The sequence below is a fragment of the Cyphomyrmex costatus genome, unplaced genomic scaffold (genome assembly GCF_001594065.2).
Source record: "Cyphomyrmex costatus isolate MS0001 unplaced genomic scaffold, Ccosl1.0 scaffold30, whole genome shotgun sequence".
NCBI lineage: Eukaryota > Metazoa > Arthropoda > Insecta > Hymenoptera > Formicidae > Cyphomyrmex > Cyphomyrmex costatus.
In genome coordinates this window covers 1,514,321-1,533,431 of record NW_017277125.1, presented here as the reverse complement: position 1 = coordinate 1,533,431, position 19,111 = coordinate 1,514,321, and the positions used below count along the sequence as shown (strand labels likewise).

Genomic DNA, 19,111 nt, shown 5'->3' with positions numbered 1-19,111 from the left:
GAACAGAGAACAGAGAATAAGAATTTCAACCTATCAGAAATCATGTACTATGGAATACACACTGTTTATTCCACAGTATATGATTTCTGATAGGTTGAAATTCTTGTTCTCTGTTCCTTTTATTTTGCGTAGCCCCTAATTGTTTCTCATTAGTTTTAATGGCCAATTTTTTCACTTATAGATAATCTCTATCCAGACTGAAGCCCTATTCTTGAAAAATATCGCATATATGAAAAATTAGGGAAATACTACAGTATACGTAACGTATGCTATAGTATTTTCCTAGATTTTTGTAAGCGATATTTTTCAAGAATAGGGACCCAGAGGCCCTATTCTGTACACGCTTACCGACAGTTGTCGGTGTCGTTAAGTAGCGATAGCCAAAAAGAATCGCAGTTTTCTCCTAGAACAATCCTAAAGGCCATCACACGTAAATTTTAGTAGTAATCGTAAGGTCTTAAGCAAATCGACCAATCACAATCAAGATTAAGATCTCACATTTTAATACGCTAAACTGTGATTGGCCGATTTGCTTAAGACCTTACGATTACTAGAGTCCTAGATATCAGAAAAGCGCAACCGGCTTAAGTCAGTATCGCAAAATTACTAAAAAAAAGTATTAAAAATGGCGTCGTTTGCAGACGAACTATGAAATCCACCAATCGTCTATTAGTCAGCCATTTTTAATACCAATGAATGAATGTCATGATTGGCTGACAGTCATCAGCCAATCAGGACGCGGAACATCGGTTGCGCTTCTCTGATATCTATAGGGCCGGTATTCATCAGTCAGTTCTTATATTCAAGACCGTCTTAAGTTCAGTCTTGAAGAGTTACGAACCAATCAGCGGGCCGCTTTAGCATCTTAAGAGATTACTTAAGGTAGTCTTGAAATAAGAACCGACTATGAATACCGGCCTAGGACTCTAACGATTACTACTAAAATTTTTGTACATGTGATGGCCTTTACCATTGATTATCGCTACTTACTTTGCTCTCATTGGTTGAGAAATAATCCTCAATCGTCAATCACAATCGCGCAATCGCTAGTGTGATTACGGCTTAAGTCGCATTGCAACGTTGTAAGCGCATCGCAGCGTTGCGGTCCAATCAGAGTCGAGCTAGCTTAATATTGATTGGACCGCAACGCTTGCGACACTGCGATGCGACTAATGTAGAACCAGCTTAACGTAAACTATGGCATAAGCGCAGAGCACAGACTTTTGCATGACGCATAAACCATATACATAAAGAATTTGATTGGTCCATTGACTCATGCATAAGAAAATGGGCCAATGAAATTCCTTATACACATGCTTTATGCGTTATGTAAAAGTGTGTGTTTCTCGCCATAGAGTTACCTAAACCCTAGGCCAGAGAGAAACCTCAGAGAGGACACGAAGGTCTTTTACCTGTAACCACAAAATGCCTTACGCACTACCGCTCTCTGAAGAAGTGGATGTCAACTACATAACAATATCCATTTTTTTACGGCGCTCCTGATGGAAATAAATTGCTAAAAAATCATTAAAATCTTTACGATTTTAATTATTTCAATTATTTTTAAATTATTCTCTATTCTTTATTTTTTGTTAATTATCTTTTTTTTATATAAAATAAAGATATTTTATTGTCACCGATAATAGAAACACATATATACTTAATTAAGACTGCTTGAGACCAATATTTCTGAACCGATAATGACCTAATCATCGATAATTTTTTTCTGATGAGTATATACAATTTGAAAATTTAACAAATGTGTTTGTATGTTTGTATTTTGTAATATTTTTATATTATATAATAAATGTCTTAAAATATTGATTAAGACACAAAAAATATCTCAACAAGAAATTAATAAAGATTATGCATTCAAAATCTTAGCTGGAACCTGCTGCCATCTGTGACTACAATTTTCACTCTGCTTTAATTAACCCATTGCAGCCTAAATTGTTTTTAAAAAATAGGCAGATGTGAAATGTTTTGTTCTCAGTTTCATATAATTGATAGATTTAATATAAAATAAAAAATTATTTATTAATATTTATATATAGACCAATTTATAAAGATTCTAAAAATATACCTTACTAATTATTATCACTAATTCGAAAAAAAATGCTTAGAAAATTATACTCGTACACTGTACATAAAACTATCTGATATAAAATTGCAAAAAGTTGGAATAATGACTACATTTTTTATTTTATTTAATTTTTAATCTCTTAAATTTTTGAAAATATACAATATTCGTAAAATGCGTGATATAAATGAAATGCATAATGCGTGCTTATCATACGTATTCTTTAATTTTTCAATTAAAATTAATAATTAAAGTATAGCGTTTAAAAATATATACTATTAACGATTATTACCACTTCAGATATTATTAATGATAATTTTATGTAATAAATTAATTTTTGTTCGAGATTAAATATCTTTCTAAATTTGTGTGGAATAATCCAATAATCTTACTGTTAGTTATTCAATTTAAAGTCTGTGAGAAGATGCAGAGTAAGTAAAAGGGTAACCCGACAAGTGGCGGTACCCGCGGGATGCTGCGGAGTCTCGTATATGTGAACGGAGCAATGGCGTAGGCGGTGATTCGTGTGATAAATTAATTTTTATTACTTCGTGGGTGGCGGCTCTTACTATTGGTTGCTGATCAGGTACCTCCTACTCCGCAACGGGGTCCTCTCCGGCATTATTCTGTGCGACGACGGCGCAGGCGATAGAAAACGGTGTGCGATTTATCTCGTCTGAAGGCAGGATGAACAAGGAAATCGATTGCGCGTTACGGGAATTGCAATGCGGCTGACACGACAATGAATGTTTGCGTATTTCGCAAATAACTTTTCTGTTGGTTTCTTTCGCAGATCGATGAGTCATTTCAGTTCATGCAATCGTTATACACGAATTTCATGATCGATACGAAATCGAACATACCTTAAATAGAAAAGCGAGGTAAAACTAAATAACAAGCAAAAATAACGAGCTATTATTATGAAAAATCATAATCGTAGCGTTTTTTGAACGACAGTAATCATTATTAAAATCAATACCCTTTCGATGATTTAATCAGATATTTGGAGAATTAACCACAATCAAAAAAATATTGACTATATTTAATACTCATTAGATATAAATGCTCCAATCGAGTTTTTATAATTTGACAAAAAGAAAACGTGTTTATTCCAAGAAGACAGCAAAGATATTTTCATAAGTAAGTGATTCGCCTTATGTGCATATTGAAATCACTGATACAATCAGGCATCAAAATCACTAGAGGAAGAGCGCGTTTTGCACTCATTTCATCTCGTAATAAATCCAAAATTCAAATTTTTTAATAATAATATAATATAAATATAATGTAAAATCTTAATTGATAAAATGTTATCCTAATATATTTTTAACGGAATATATAATTAGCATTTTATCGCGCGCGCGCGCGCGAAATGTTTACGTTATAATTTTATTTGTTTAAAATAATGCCGGCGAATTCATTATTAAATATTAAAATTACATTAATTATTATACCTACAGATTAAATACTTTATTATTTCACATAATAATTCTATTAGCAAATTAACTTAATGCAATTAACACAAAATCTGCCGATACATTGGAAAAAGAGTCGTAGATGGTTCACTGTAAAATCTATAGTGTCAAATTTAACCTAATTTAAATCACTACTGCTTCTACTTAGTATATCGTCACTTTATAAAATAATGCATAAATTTGATACTACAGATTTAACAGTTCATAATGGATTTTGCATTGTTTGGAACTATAATAGACATATAATTACACTCATATTTTTAGGAACCCCTCTATGTTTAATTTTCAAAATAGAATATATTGAACTTATTAGAACAATAAAGTCTCGTGATTTCTGCGATCGTAGCGCAAACATTTATAGATTCAAGTCGTGCTGCTGTGAGATCGCGATTTGATGTACGTTTATCCAGAGCCGCACCTGGATAGCCAGTTCGTATAGCGCGAAAAAAATACGCAGGCAATAAAGTACTCCGATATATGTGATAGTGCTATTCTCGATTACGTTTACGAGATGACTGACTGCTATAGTTATACGAATCATTATTAAGCATTGTATCGCACCATATATGAAAATTGAAATTGCATTGACGTGTTTTACTGCGTCAATGCAATTCCTGAATGTATTATAATAGCGTTTTTCACTGACACAACTAGCGCACTCAGTGCACTTCAAAACCATTGTACACAAATCGTTGTAAAGATGTATGTTTAATGAAAATATAGAAACGAATTCAACTGCAAAATCCTTAATGGACAAATAGAATATGAATGAGTAGATATGTGTTAAAATTAAAATTAGATTCTTTTTTAAATGTTATTTTGGGAGCTTTTTTCTCTGTATTGAGACAAAGCTTTGCTGGTGTTATCTCCAAATTTACTTATTATTATTATTTCAAAGAAAGATTTTATATATATACATACGTACATGTGTTTGTGTGTATATCATGCATTATATGTTTGAAAGATTATATACATCGTGAATCATGATTATAATCTTTTTCCTCATATATCTACTCATTATATCATACTATATTATATATATACTCATTATGTTATACTATAATATTATAAAAGATTATAATAATATAGAATTTTAGCAAATATCTAAAATTATTACTAAATATTGCCTTCCAACTCGCAGATACACTTTCCTCGGAGAATATCAATTTGGCAATATTATTAAGATGTAAATATCACAAATTCTTTTTGATTTATTTCATTTTTGATTGTCTTGAAATTATGTTATTAAAGCGATATAACGTAACAGGAAGTATTCTAATTTTCTATATTTATCATTATATTTAACTGACTCCTTTTTTTCTCATACGCAATAATAGGAAAAGAAACAATGTTTTCCGCGAATGCGAATTCAAACCCCTGGATGATCTCGTGATTTTTCGAGAGAATCGCGGCATTATAGAACGGAATGGAATTCCGTGCTGCGGATCTGCATAAAATACCGCTGGATGAGAAGGAGGGCTGTTGTATGGAACCAGGAGAGAGGGAGCGCGCATACGTGTGTCGTCTCTTCGGTCGCGGGAGAATCGCGGCTGCTCGCGAGAGAAGCAGGTTGTAACTGGATGGTGGGGAAGAGAGATGAATGCAAGGCGGACAGACGGTGAGGGACAAAGTACGAAACGAACAGCTGGAATGACGGAGAGGAACGAGCGCGCGAACGAGCGAGAGGGAAGCAGCTGGACTGTGTTACCTCCAACGCGGCGCAGCGCGGTGCGGCGCGGCGCGGAGACGGATGCTGCGGTAAGGCGGATCGAGAGGGAGAAGGAGAACGAGATGGGGGAAGATCAGAAGAGATAGACAGATAGAAGAAGCGAGAGCGTGACAGTGGGAAGGACGGAGGCGCGAGTGAGATCGGCCGGTGAGGAGCGAGAAAGATGGTGGAGCGTATACTCGCGAGAAGGCTGCGGTAGTCTTTCTCGGCTGGCTAGGTGAGATAAGGACAAGGCGGACAAACGGACTGACGAAGGTGCCTAAGGTAGGGATACTCAGTCTCGCGGCCACGTGCTACACGAGCGCACGCCCCGAGCCGGCCGGCGGTCCAGCCAGCCAGCCAGCTACATCATCCTCTTCTTCGTTCTCGTATCAAATCGCGCACTTCCTCCCGTCCATTTGTCCGTCCGTCCGTCCATCCGTTTATGCCTCCGTCGATCTCCTTTTTTTTTTGTTTTTTTTTGTTGAATGGAAAAACCGTCAAAAAGTCACGCGACGTAGTTCCGAGCGATCGGTGTGATTATTCTTCAGCATTATCAGCATGCTCCGAAAGGAGCAACACGCGCGCAGTGATCCTGAAGAGATATTGAAGGGACACTCATTGTCAGCTGTGATCCGCGCGGAGGGCGATATTCTGTTGTGATTCTTTCCGATGGAAGATCGCGTTTTTCTCCTACCGGAAGATATTTTCGACACGAATGTGAATCGTATAAATATCGGTTTAGTGTAATCCCGACGTTACTATAACGAGGACGATCGCGTACTGTTTGACAACATATAGTGGATGAAGAACGTGCGTCGATGTGTGCTTTCTGTGTTGAGTAAGAGCGGGTGACGCGTGCTGTCACAGCGGACTAATATGTGTCCATAGAGGCGACGGTGCGAAAAATTGGAAAAGGGTTTGATACGAAAAGTGTATCGAGAGGAAGAGGAATAAACGAGAACGTTAGGTGAAGGATATCACACAGGTATGTATATATTTATACAAATATACACAATCCTAAAGTTGTCATTGTAATGCAATGTCGGAATCGTAGGCGAATTTAATTTTTTAATTTCTCCATCTTGCTTTCTGAGAAGAATGAATGAGAATTTAAAGCTAAAAGTAACACTGCATAATTTCTTTCTCATATAACAAATGTTTATTTCTCACATATTTGGGTTTTTCATATACACTATAATTAAACAATTTAATAAAAAAGAAAAATCTTATAACTTTTACAAGAAATCTTTTATAAAAAATTTATCAAAATTATCGATTTTTGTGGAGAAGCTTAAAGTATTTTTTTATACACATACGCCTATAATCGACTTTATTTTTACATATTTTTTATTCTTCAACATTCTTAAACGGTACGGTCTCTTTGCATGTTTTAAATGTTAAAATTAGATATGTGTTCGATGACTTTTCACTTATAGTGAATATATTATTTAGATTATTTCATTTGAATACTCGACACAATCACGTTTTTATTGACATTTGACATAAACGCACAAGAAGATTTCAGTGCGAGGTTAAACATTTTTTTTACTTGGATATTTATACTCAGAGAAAAAGACACAGTAGTAGCAAATAAAAATAATAGCTATACAAGTATTATATGTAGAATTAATGTATACATAGTTGAATAATTTTATAATTATTGTACCTATTAAATAGTTTATTTAACTATGTACACTAATTTTACTTAAACTTAGTTGTCATCTTTATTGCCATTACTATACTCTTCTATGAGTGTAAAATATAATTTTTTAGTATGTCACTATATTTCCCATTTTTCTCATATTTACTGATCAACAATTAACAATCGATCTCGTGGAAAATTTTGACACAATGCCAGATATGGTGACAGCGCGATCATTGATTTTATTATCTCAATAAATATCGTAACAATTTCTTTGGTACGAATGCGATTTCCTATTATTACATTTACGATTGTCACTTCAAGGCTTGATTAATCCCTTAATGCTGAAATGGAATTCTATCTGTGTAAATAATGGTCAAATTTTAGAAATTAAAAAGAACTAAATTAAAAATAAATTCAACATAAATGAGTGTAAAGGCCCATATATTCGGTAAAATATATATATTGCTTTCGGCAATCACGTCTCGAAGCTTTTAAAGTGATAATTTGCATAGAAGATTCCTAATCAAAGGTTTAAAGATTTATACACATATTCATGATATGATAATGTATGTACTTAGCTATAAGTTCGCGTATGATAATCTATCGATTTTTCTGCTCGCGATTATTTAATAATATTTGTATCACACCGCGAGTTCGGCAAGCCAATAATCTATGCTATTACACGAAAGATCGATTCAGGCTTCATAATGGTTATGATTAATTTGTCACGACCAAGGTTACGACTTAGAGAAAAAGAAGGGAGTGCAACAATTTCAACTGTTTGCAGCTAGTAATATCCGTGTGACGTACCGCTCACAACCGGTTCATTAAAGCTGCATGCAGTCCGCTCGTCACTCATTGGCTGCCACAACTTGGCGGCGATCGAGAGGCGTTCGCCCGGCGAAAAGGAGAAACAGTAAAAAAAAAAGGGGGAAAAGAAACGAGATGAGAAACGGCACGTCTATGTGATACCTTTAACGCGCGAATGTGTTTCAACTTTCAATCATTATTATTGCGAAGATGAGAGGCAATCCGATTGCGATCATCGTGTACCTCTGTCAGGTGGCGAAAAAATATTACCGGGCAATCGAATTATTAATAGTGAGATAGGAGTAGCGGTGGCTTTCATAAGGCGAGAGAGGCCAATGGGAGAAACGACGAAATCTTAGGGAATTGCGTTATCGTGAAATAAATTTGCAGAAATTTGCGTTATCGTGAAATAAATTTGCTTGCCTTCATATATGTTCCAATAGGCTCGCCGCACGAACGCTTTCACGGAATAATATATTGGATGCTGCAGGCAATCCGTAGTGGGATATTTGGGAGTGTGTAAAATATTTGAACGCTCTTGTAAATCGTATTAGATGTCGGTAAAATAATTAATTCGACTCTCGAGGCGGTATTTATAGTCTACTTTTATTTTAATGCCGTCTCAAGTAGTGTCTTAAGATGCTAAATATAGCTCTCTGATTAGTTCATAATCAAAACATCTTAAAATTGTACTTAAGAAGATGGTCTTAAGTACGAGAACTAAGTATATATAACAGTCTCGGTTTCAATCAGGCGTACTTTAACCCGCGATAGAACGCGCCTTTAATGCAGCGCGAGGTAGAACATTGTTCCGTACATCAAAATGTCAAACCTCGTCGAGATCGATCGTGGCTGTTGCGGTGAGAAAATCATGGTCAACGATATTATACGACAATTTAACATTTCCTTGCGCGCGACATCGTTCTTTCTCGCAGGCGTATCGCTAATTACGTTTTAATACCCTAATTATTTCACAGATTAAACTCACAATCGGTCCGCGCGGCTCGCAATTAACGAAACTATCCGCGTCGATCGTTCACGTAATTCATTTATTAGCGAACGAGTGGTAGACGCCCGTGCTCTCATGTTCATATCGCACACGAAGTGAAACGATTCTCCTTCCCTCGATTCTTCAAGGACCGCGGATGGTGTCGCGATACGCGTAAATACCGGAGACGATGGAATCGTACGATGACAGCTGAAACATATCGGCGATGACGGCACGCCGGTAATAGTCCTAGACGCGAAACGTGAGAACCGCGTCCTTCGGCGCCGGCTAATGAAATACACGCTCGTGGACGCGGCTCAAAAACGCAAATAGGAAAAACCCTGATGGCACCGATGGCCGATCGCCACCGTCATCGCTGTCATCGTCGTCGTAACTCTCGCGAACGATCGTGTTTATCGCCGCGTTACAATTGCGCTACCTCCGGCTCGCCGCGCGCGCAACGTTAATCCGTGAAAACAAGGATTTATCGGAGCCGGAGCGCAGCAAGGTGACGATGTATTCAATGGAACCGGTCTTCCGCGGGCATGTACGGTTGTTAATTAATTTGTCATTAGTCAACGTGGAAAGATGAGAGGCGCGCAATAAAATTTATCGATGGCCGCAGCGCCGTGCGGCCGCGGTACTCTTTGTTGTGGAGGCGACCGATTACGGCAATTTTAATAATATACGTGCGGGAGCAACGCGCTCGCCAGATTGCTCACGAAGGCGCTCGTTCGGTCGACGATTTCTTTAATTAAAGTATAATAATAAAATACCTGGGGGACTCCCCGGAGACCCACCAACGACACACTCGCATGTCTAATTAAAGTATACATTTTTATGGTATTATTCTCAGATCATGTGAGTGTAATGTTATGTACTGTACTTTTCTCTCTCACTTTCTATCTTTCTCTGATAAAATATGTTAACAATAATGCCTCGTTACCGAATATTCTTGATTTTGAGAACAAGTTCTCAAAATATAAACTACTCTTGTAGATATATTTCCAAATGTCTCAGAGTCATCACAATAACTACATACACGCAAAGAATGATTTTGCTGAAATATCAAGAAAAACGTATATAAAAATTGAGGTAGACACAAATCTGAAAATAATTTTGTGGAGCTAAAATAATTAGGTAGGAATTTTAAGCGTGATAAGCATATTGAAAAGTTTAGACATTCTAGGAACCAGTTTAAACGTCTCATATAATTATTTTGATGGGGCCCAACATTATTTTCAGATCTGTATCTATAAACTAAATTTTTTAGATACTTATTATTAAAAGTAAAAATAAAAACGATCCGTATTGTCAATCTATACTAATTGTAAGATTTATACTTTAAATAGTTTCGAATTATTACGAATAGACAGTTAAAGGGTTCTATTGAATAAAGCTTCAGTTGTGGATGCTGATTCGTTAATGTCCGTTAGTGTTCTGGATTAAATATACCAATTATCTGCCATCGCGATTGTGCAATTTATAACGTTACAGTTCAAACTTTAAAGTCGTAGCACTATAAATTCATAGCACTTAACGCAATTTATAATAACGTGCTTCAATTATAATCCATGAATACTAGAAAATCTGGTGTATAATCTTTACTGCTATAGATTCCCACATATTATAACACGATCGTGTTGCAAGTATATGCCAATATTACTTAGTGATCATATAGATTGACTCAACGCAACGACGCCAATTACCGTGTTCTTAATCGTGGCTTTGTGATTTACCAAGGAAATCTCGGTATCCTCAATTAACATTTACTTTCAAATCACGTCTTGGAACTGGATTAATACTCCAGGCTGCCGATTGTTATTCCCTCGAGTGCGTTGCGTTCGTTCCTCCAGGAACTGAGCGCATTTACTTTCCGAATTATTCTGTATGTAATAGACGAATATATTATTATAGTTTCCACGATGTATTTACGACATTTATCATGCCATCCCAAAAGTTGTACGACGCGAAATCTTTATCGACGAATTAAAATTAAACATCGTTAATTAGAAACACGATTCATACACCCCGCTTAAGTTTCTGCGTGGTGTGCAGGTCGAAAATTAATACGTAGCAGCCTCTGTAATTAGCTCTTGTATTTATGCGTCCCTCGCGGGGCGGTCTACGTTAACATTGGTAATGGCGTTACACCGTTGTAAACACGATATGTTATCTCGAGCGATACGAACCCGGAGGTCTCAGGAAGGACGTTCGCCGATCACGATTTCGGCGGACTGCCCTCTCTCGTTTCTGCGACTCGCTGCTCGTATTCTGGAATAATTATTATACATCTCGCTGATATACACCGCCTCGTGCGCTTGTTCGCCATAAAAATACCGCTTTGATAGTGGGAGATATTCGTTAGCGTACATTCGAGTATTTTGTTGTTGGGAGGCGACATTCTTGCCGGACGCAAATATCTTATCTCGTATAGTATATTTGTACTATATAGCGAATAAATCGCGGAATCTAAATAAGATATTATGATCTTAAACATGCATGGTATGTGACAGCAAAGTATAGAAAAAATATTCGAGACTTGATCGAAACTTGTGCGTGTGCGGCCGGACTGGTTATTAATGTCATCGTTAACAAGCGATATTGAACGGTATCGACAGATTATTCTCCAGATAATTATTTGTTCGTTTTTTTCTTCTTTGTCAGACCGGATGTCACACGTCGCATGAACGTTTCAGCACGGCGAGAAGCGCGCAAAATGGTGGCTCGTTACATCAAACGGAAAGAGGGCAGGTCGGGTCACGGGCCAAGACGGTTGACATCGAGGGATTAAAACGTGTCGAATGGATGTGGGCGATCTGTCAGGTCCGGCAGGATTGGTAGGGAGCGGATCCATCTCGGTTGCGACGGGTGTTGGTATTATTGCCAACGCGACATCCGCTCCAGGGTGGTGGACGCCTACGTCGACGATCACATCGGCAGCGGCCAACACCGACGTGGTGAGTCTTCTTTTTTTTTTTCTTTCACCTCCAGCTCGCGTAGAAGTTCGTCTTTTACAACGAAAAAAAAAGTAAAACGGAAATGTATTTTATCATAAATTTATATATGGTATATGTTGTGTTCGTATAATAGATCAGCGTAATATTTTTTTCAAGGAAGAATAGTTGACTATGTCTGTACATTTTTTTCATACGGTTACTTAACTCTCCAAAATTGACCTATTGGCTCATTCAATTATAAAACGTCAAAGATATAAAACAATTTAATTTTTTTATATTACATCTGGATTATTTTTATTAAATCATACTTTACAATTAGTATTCATTCTCTTTTTATACGAATTATATAATTTTGGTTCCTTAAAATTAATCAATCTTAATCAGTCTTAATTAGTCTAATCTTTAATATAAATTAAATGAACTTTACAGACTCAGCATCAGTAATTGTATTATATAAATAGTGTCAGCTCTGGAGGATTATAACATTAATACGAGCACTTGTTTAATAGTATTTTTTATTTATTAATTTGACTAAATTATTCAGTTATAATAGAAGAGTGACAAAAGAACTTGGACATTTGTAATTGATATTTGTAAATATTTGCATTAATACTACAAGATTGATCGTCGGACCAGAGAGATTCGCAAGTCATGTGGCATTTATTGTAAATTACGGTCTTTCTTATTATTCAAATATGGTATTTCTGTCTATTAGTAGGCGATTCAATTAAATTAGTGTCTTTTGCGAACTAAGATTGGAAACGCGTAGGAATCGTGCGAGTTTACGCTTGTCATCGTCGCTCGCTCGGCGGTTGATTAGTATTTACACGGGCTGAATTATTCTAAATCGTTAACCGAGGCTCAGAATAACGGAATCGAGGGAACGATGGGAACCTCGAAAGAGAAGAGAACCGTGTCGCTCGCGACATAAAAAGACCATCAACATTATATTGGCACGCTCGCCTCTTCATTCAGCGTTGCTCGTGACGGCACTTAATGAGATGATTCTCGTGTGGGACGTGGGTGGGCGACGAATAGGATTCGGTCGGATGCAGACCGTTTTGTGACAATGTAGATTATTCGTAAAATGCGAGAAAAAGCGGCACAGACCAGAGGGGGAGAACAGCGCGTTATTTAGTCCCGTCAATGTGTGGTGGTTTGTGGTCGCGGGGATTAGAACCGAGGTGACATAGCCGCGTCATCTGGTGGACGTTTAACCTTTTTTGCCTCCTACCTCGGCCTGCACGTCGTTACTTCTCGCCGTCATTTCCGCGAGAAGTCATCAGTCCGTACCGCGCATACGTTCCCAGGTTAATGAGATCGAAAGTCGTTTTCGAATACGTATCTCCGCTAACCTGTGCTGTAGCATTTTTCCGACCATCGGCAGAAACTCCATTTAATCCTATCATTTGGGGAATATTTGCAGAAGCCGTAGGGTTAATCTCTACCCTGCATTAGAAATCCTCTAATAATCTTATCTGTTTCTCTCTTTCAGAAGTTGATAAAACATCGCAGATCAATCAAAACTGACTATCTTATATCTGTATGGAAAGAGGTTTTACTGAAAAAAAAAAAAAAATCTAGAGTTATAGATACAAATCTGAAACATCTTGGATCATCAAAATTATATAGAACGTTCAAATTGTTTGTTAGAGTGTCAAAATCTTTTTGTAGCACTGCCCATCATTATTAAGATTCTTATGTAATTATTTCAATGGTCTAATAAAATTATCTTCAGATCTATTAATTAATTTTTTAGATATTATACTTCAGCAAAATCATTCTTTGGACATTCTTATTAGAGTAATTAAGAATTTCTATGCGAAACGCATGCAAAAGGACAAGAAGGTTTGCCATTTTCGCGAGATATCACGTAGCATGCGTGTTTATTGACGTATTAGATATTACAGTTAATGCGTACGTTAGCATTATTATGTCGAAATTTCTCTTTCCTTTTCTCACGATTTAGACCGCGTAGAAACCTCACATAGAAAGAGCGATTTTTCTGAAATATCTAAAAATTTAACTGAAATCAGGCCATTAAAATATCTTTGTAGAAAACTCAAGCATGATAAACAATACTGTAAAAAGTTTCAATATTCTACCTATCAACTTTAATACTCTAGCAATTAACTTCTATATAATTATTTTAATAGTTCAATAACATTTATTTTCAGATCTGTATTTAGCTAAATGTTTAGAGACTTTAAACGAAACCGTTTTTTCCGTGCATCAGAAGTTTTCGCAATTGCTTTGTAATTAAATCGATTCTGTGTGAGAGTCGGTAACAAACGTACGTTATAATCCAATTGATCTAACGAATATCACCTCGCTGTTATCTCGTGTTGCACAAATATACGCTCGCGCGCGCGCGAAAGAGAGTCCAAAAGCAAACCGTTATGTGTAAATATTCACTATCTGTGCAAGTCGCGCAACGAACCAAAATATTAATGAATCATAAAATTTACTTGCGAAAGTCATAAATGACAGCGAGCGCGTCGTCCCATCTGGCCGTGTGACGCCCGCGACGACGGACGGGGAAGAGTTCCAGCGAGCGCGAATCTCACAGGAGCGCGTTTTGATCATCCCTGACAATTACCACTAGTAACGCGAGCGATCAATTTCTCGTCGCGTTACGACAGAACGGCGGCCGTTACTGTAGCGTACTCTTTTCGTGTGGGAATCGGATTTGTGCGAGAATCGCATTCTCCGCTCTTTTACCCGCGCACAATCCGTGTGTTCGCTTCTCCCTATGCCTTTCTCGCAACGAGCCGCACGTCCAAGCTCCCATGAGGCGCTAGTAATGACTGGCTAACTAGGTTTTAATAGGAAGACGATTTCTCGCAGCGAGAAAATAGACCCCTCGCTCGCGCGCTCCTTGCCGATCCTCGTGCGTACACGAGAGGCAAGAAAGAGTTCTTCTTCTTTCCCGCGCGACATCACCGTCGAGGATCCTCTTCCATAGCGGAACAGATGCGCACTCGCGTTGATTACCGACTACAATGCGCGGATCGGCCGCGATCGCATTATTCGACAACAGATTGTAGTCGAGGATATTGACGCGAAATCGAGTCCAAGGATGAGATTTCCTTCGTGATCTTATTGTTAGATTGCAATCGATATTGCGACAGAAGCTACAGAAATAAATTTCTTTTTGTGTGATAAGTGAATTATTTTTTATTTTTAATATATAATTTATTTTAAAGATATTATTACATATATAGGTTTCTGCAATTACTTTTATAAATGTATAAATTGGATAGACAATTTTTTACGTATGCGACCCTATACAAGCGTTTTACACGCTACAATATTACATTTATAATATCATATAACGTATGAAAACACATAAAGCTTATTTATAAGATCTTCATTCAATTTTGTAATTCTAATGAGTGTATTGAAGAAGATATTAATAATTAATTAATATTTTACACGTAGAAATAAATTGTTAAAAATATTACTTTCGAGAGTTACTTATTTTTATTTATACAATATATTAAGAGAAAATACACATACACATTGGAAATATATCGGAAAGAATATATTTTAGTAACTTTTTATATTGTTCGATATTACAAGTCGAGTCATAAAGAAGATATGCATATTTAACATACTTTTAAATCGTCTTGCTTCTTTTCGATCGTGATGTCATAATAGTGTTTTGTATACCGAAAGAGGAGGCTCCGATCCTATATCCTATTACAGTACTCTTCGTTGTTCCGATCTTGCGTTTCGAGAGCATGCATTAGATCGAGAAACCCTTCCGTGATTGGCAGATATTGTGCGGGGATCAGGCGCGCGATCGTCGGGCACATTCTGAACGTTCTCAGATCCCGAGCGTAACCACATGTCGCATCTTTTTGTTGCAGATGAATCAGCTCTGCAGGGTTTGTGGAGAGCCAGCCGCGGGTTTTCACTTTGGGGCCTTCACGTGCGAAGGCTGCAAGGTCAGTATCTTCGCGTCGCCATTCTTCTACGGCTATTCATCCGTATCGTTATTCTTTAGTAACAAAACAAAAAAGGAATGAAGAAAAAAGATAGAAAAAGAGGGATGACTCGCGATCGTTACGTTTCTCGCGACATTTACACCGGAAATTACGTAAATCGCATAGAATCGCATAGGAACAAAGCGCAATAGTGTCTCGGATATATCACTTTTTTTATACGTAAGTCGGGTTCTCGCATTGGCGGCAGTACAAAGATATCCTGATAAAAATCAATCGCCCATAATACTCATTTTCAAATTTTGAATCATTTTTAGTAAGAACAGAAAATTATTTTTTTAATGTATTTTTGGAAGAATATTTCACGTATTTGAGTTCACAAATCTATGGCCAGAAAAGTTCCATCAGGTCGAATTTTTAAGATGCAGCATGTCAACTTTAAAATATAACATTCCTTTTCGAATAATTCAGATGTGATGAGTTATCAGCAAGGTGAACGTTTCCAGGATCTGATAACAGTTCAGAAACGTTATCAAGGGTATTCTCAACGCTTCTGATTTTTTTTTCTAATTTCAATGAGATTTCACTATATGTACTTTCTAATTTAATTTAAAGTAAAATTTCGAAGAGTGAAAATTGAGCCAGTTTTGAAAAACAGTGGCTCAGTTTTTAATCTTTAAGAATAAAATTTGACTCTTTATATTCGAAAAGTTTTAGAGAGTATATTGGAAGAAATGTCTTTTCTTATATTTCAAAGACCAAACCTGGTGGTTATTTTGATGGCAGATCAGACTCAGCGATTCTCTGTTAAGAATCTGGCTTTACTAATAGATAGTCAAACATTTGTTTCAATGCGCGTTCCTCCGTATGCCTGGTCGCTAGTAAAGCGAAAGCGCAAATCGTTAATCGATTGCGACTGACCAATGCGCGCCTATTTCGCTTTCTGTTGTACAGTCCTTCTTCGGGCGCACCTACAACAATCTGGGTAGTATTTCCGAATGCAAGAATGGCGGCGTCTGCGTGATCAACAAGAAGAACCGTACCGCCTGCAAGGCATGTCGCTTGCGGAAGTGCCTGATGGTGGGCATGTCCAAGTCTGGCTCGCGCTATGGCCGGCGCTCCAATTGGTTCAAGATACATTGCTTGCTGCAAGAACAGTCTCAGCAAGCGCAAAATCGCCTGATCAAAGATCCCAAGTCCGCGTACGAGAAAGCGTTCGGCTCGTTAGACGCCGCGAACAACAATAATAATAATAACAATACCGAGAACGCCAGTAACACTAGCGCCAGCAGCATCGTCGGTATCGTCACTACGGCGACCACTACAGCGAACAGTTACCATCATCATCACCTGCACCACCATCACCATCCGGACCGATTGCCCAAGAGGGAGGACGGTGCGCTCAGGCCACCGGATATTCCGGTGCAACTAAGGTCACCCGACATTCCGCCGAGAACCAGCCAGGAAGCGATTCTGAGGCCTACCGATCTCCCGAGGGCACCGCACGAGATGTTCAGGCCCGAAGTTTCGAGGTTCCCTATGTGGCGGGGCCCGCCACTGTTTCATCCAGCGCTCACGCACATGCAGTTGCTGAACACGCCGTTCTTTCCGTTTCAACAACGCTTCATCGTACCTTATGTGAATCAAGTAGGTCCACCGCAGATGGCGACCAGTTTGTCGAGCTCGTCTAGTGAGAGCATCAGTCCGCGGTCGACTCCATCGCCGACGAAGAGAAGCGAAGAGAACCGAGAATGCCGCGAGATCGATCGCGAAACCGCCGAACGAGATCGATGTCCTACAGCAGGTTCGATAGAGGTCGCATACGATAAGAATCTGACGTTCTTGCGATCTCTCGGGCCGGAGCAAGATGAGCCAATGGATCTCAGTATGAAGGACACACGGACGGATCGACAGGAGGTGGATGCCGGTAGCATGGAGGAAGAAGAGGAGAAGTCGAGCAATAGCGAGGAAAACGAACTTCTGCAGGATCCCGGGCCGCCCTTGGATCTCACCCGAAAAACATGACCTCGGATTCCAAACGGTGCTCATTAAGTGCTCAACGAGAACTCAATCTGATCGAGAAAGGATCGTCGTCGTCGTCGTCGTCATCATCGTCGGTGTCACCCCAACTTGACGTGGATAATAGGGGCAAGGTCGCCGAGTAATTTATTGAAAAAGCAGCAAACTATCGAAGCCTCTCCCCCGGTAGCAAGAGGAAAGAAAAAATCGAATGGAAAAACAAATGATCGAAGGAAAAAACAAATGGATGGGAACATGACGGGAAAAAGAAGAAGGAGGCAAAGAGAAAGGTGAAGAGAAGAGAATGGAGAAGAACGCGCGAATCATACGAGATGCGGAGAGAGGGTGAAAGAAGGTACAGTTACATCGTAATAACGCGGCGAGCGAGAAGCACGGCCGAGTGTCAAAGGTGCCTTGGCGCAAGAAACGAGGAGGCGACCCAGGGGGAAAGAGGAGTAGCCGAATACGATTACGTTGGAACGACACGAGAGGGAAAAGAGCGGGAGGAAGATGCGGAGGGAGAGAGAGAGAGAGCGCGGTCGGCCGAAGAAGAAGAAAAAGAAGAAGAAGCAGAAGAAGAAGTGCCGCGCGTAGCCAGCCGGCATAAACGGCTTTACGATCGGCGATCGTCCGATCGATGAAAATTGCTCAAGCCGCTCGGTATTAGCCGACACACAAGTCTCTTTTGCCCGGTCGTACCCCGACGGCAGGTGCACATTGACGAACCGACCGAGAATATATCGGCTCGCGCGATACATTCTCTTTCGTCGGAGAAACGTACGACGGACGTATACCGTGCCTTACGAAGCTGCGGCATCAGACTATGCGCGACTCGCGATTCCGGCTATTCCTTATTGAGAGTCTCGTGTGCATACTGTGGACGGATAGATTCGTCGCGTTTGTCATTCGTCGCTAATTCATCATTCACGCTGATTTGCCAGCGCGTGGAGCGGTGTATCGACGAAGTCAAGAGGGCGTGTTACCCTATCGGATCAATTCATTCGTGATCGTTCATGTATATAGGAGCTATGCGAACGCGAACGAGACTACGAATCACGAATCGCGCATATCGTAGTACCAGCTTGAAGCGGTGCCTTAAAAAATACGGCGGTAAAGAGACATCGCGCCGGTGATAGCTTAACATTTAAACGATATATGTAACCGTTTGCCGTAGCGTGGCGACAACGCACGGCGGGATGGCCAGTGTGAGTGCTTTGCGCGTACTGTTGCGCCGACAAATCGTTCGGCAGTGTTTCGGAGGCTCGGATCAGCTGTGCTCGATCCGTGCACTCGCGTCGACTTGTTTAATATCGACGGCGATGCGAGAGATCGAACGACGTAGCGTGATCCGGGCGCGCCGGATAAATTGTGATTCTGCGAATTCCAAGTGCTCTTACGATTAGTACGTAACTTATGTATATTTTTCGAGTCTTATCGGACGAACAGGGATCATATCGAATCCAAGCGCGAGGAACC

The 19,111-nt window shown here is 39.1% G+C and overlaps 1 protein-coding gene across 1 annotated transcript; it reads left to right on the top strand.

Moving 5' to 3' along the window:
- Positions 1-11,616: 11,616 nt before the first annotated feature.
- On the top strand, positions 11,617-18,360 carry LOC108775418 (probable nuclear hormone receptor HR3). Its single transcript, XM_018541776.1, has 3 exons — positions 11,617-11,669; positions 15,542-15,619; positions 16,571-18,360. Exons 2-3 carry the CDS (start codon positions 15,542-15,544, stop codon positions 17,639-17,641), a joined length of 1,149 nt encoding a protein of 382 aa, XP_018397278.1. The 5' UTR covers positions 11,617-11,669; the 3' UTR covers positions 17,642-18,360.
- Positions 18,361-19,111: the final 751 nt, after the last annotated feature.

Excerpts from the sequence above, each read along its gene's own strand:
- LOC108775418 (XM_018541776.1), top strand. The coding sequence starts at position 15,542 with ATGAATCAGCTCTGCAGGGTTTGTGGAGAGCCAGCCGCGGGTTTTCAC. Across the intron at positions 15,620-16,570 it reads TCACGTGCGAAGGCTGCAAG|TCCTTCTTCGGGCGCACCTA; the intron begins GTCAGTATCTTC and ends TCTGTTGTACAG.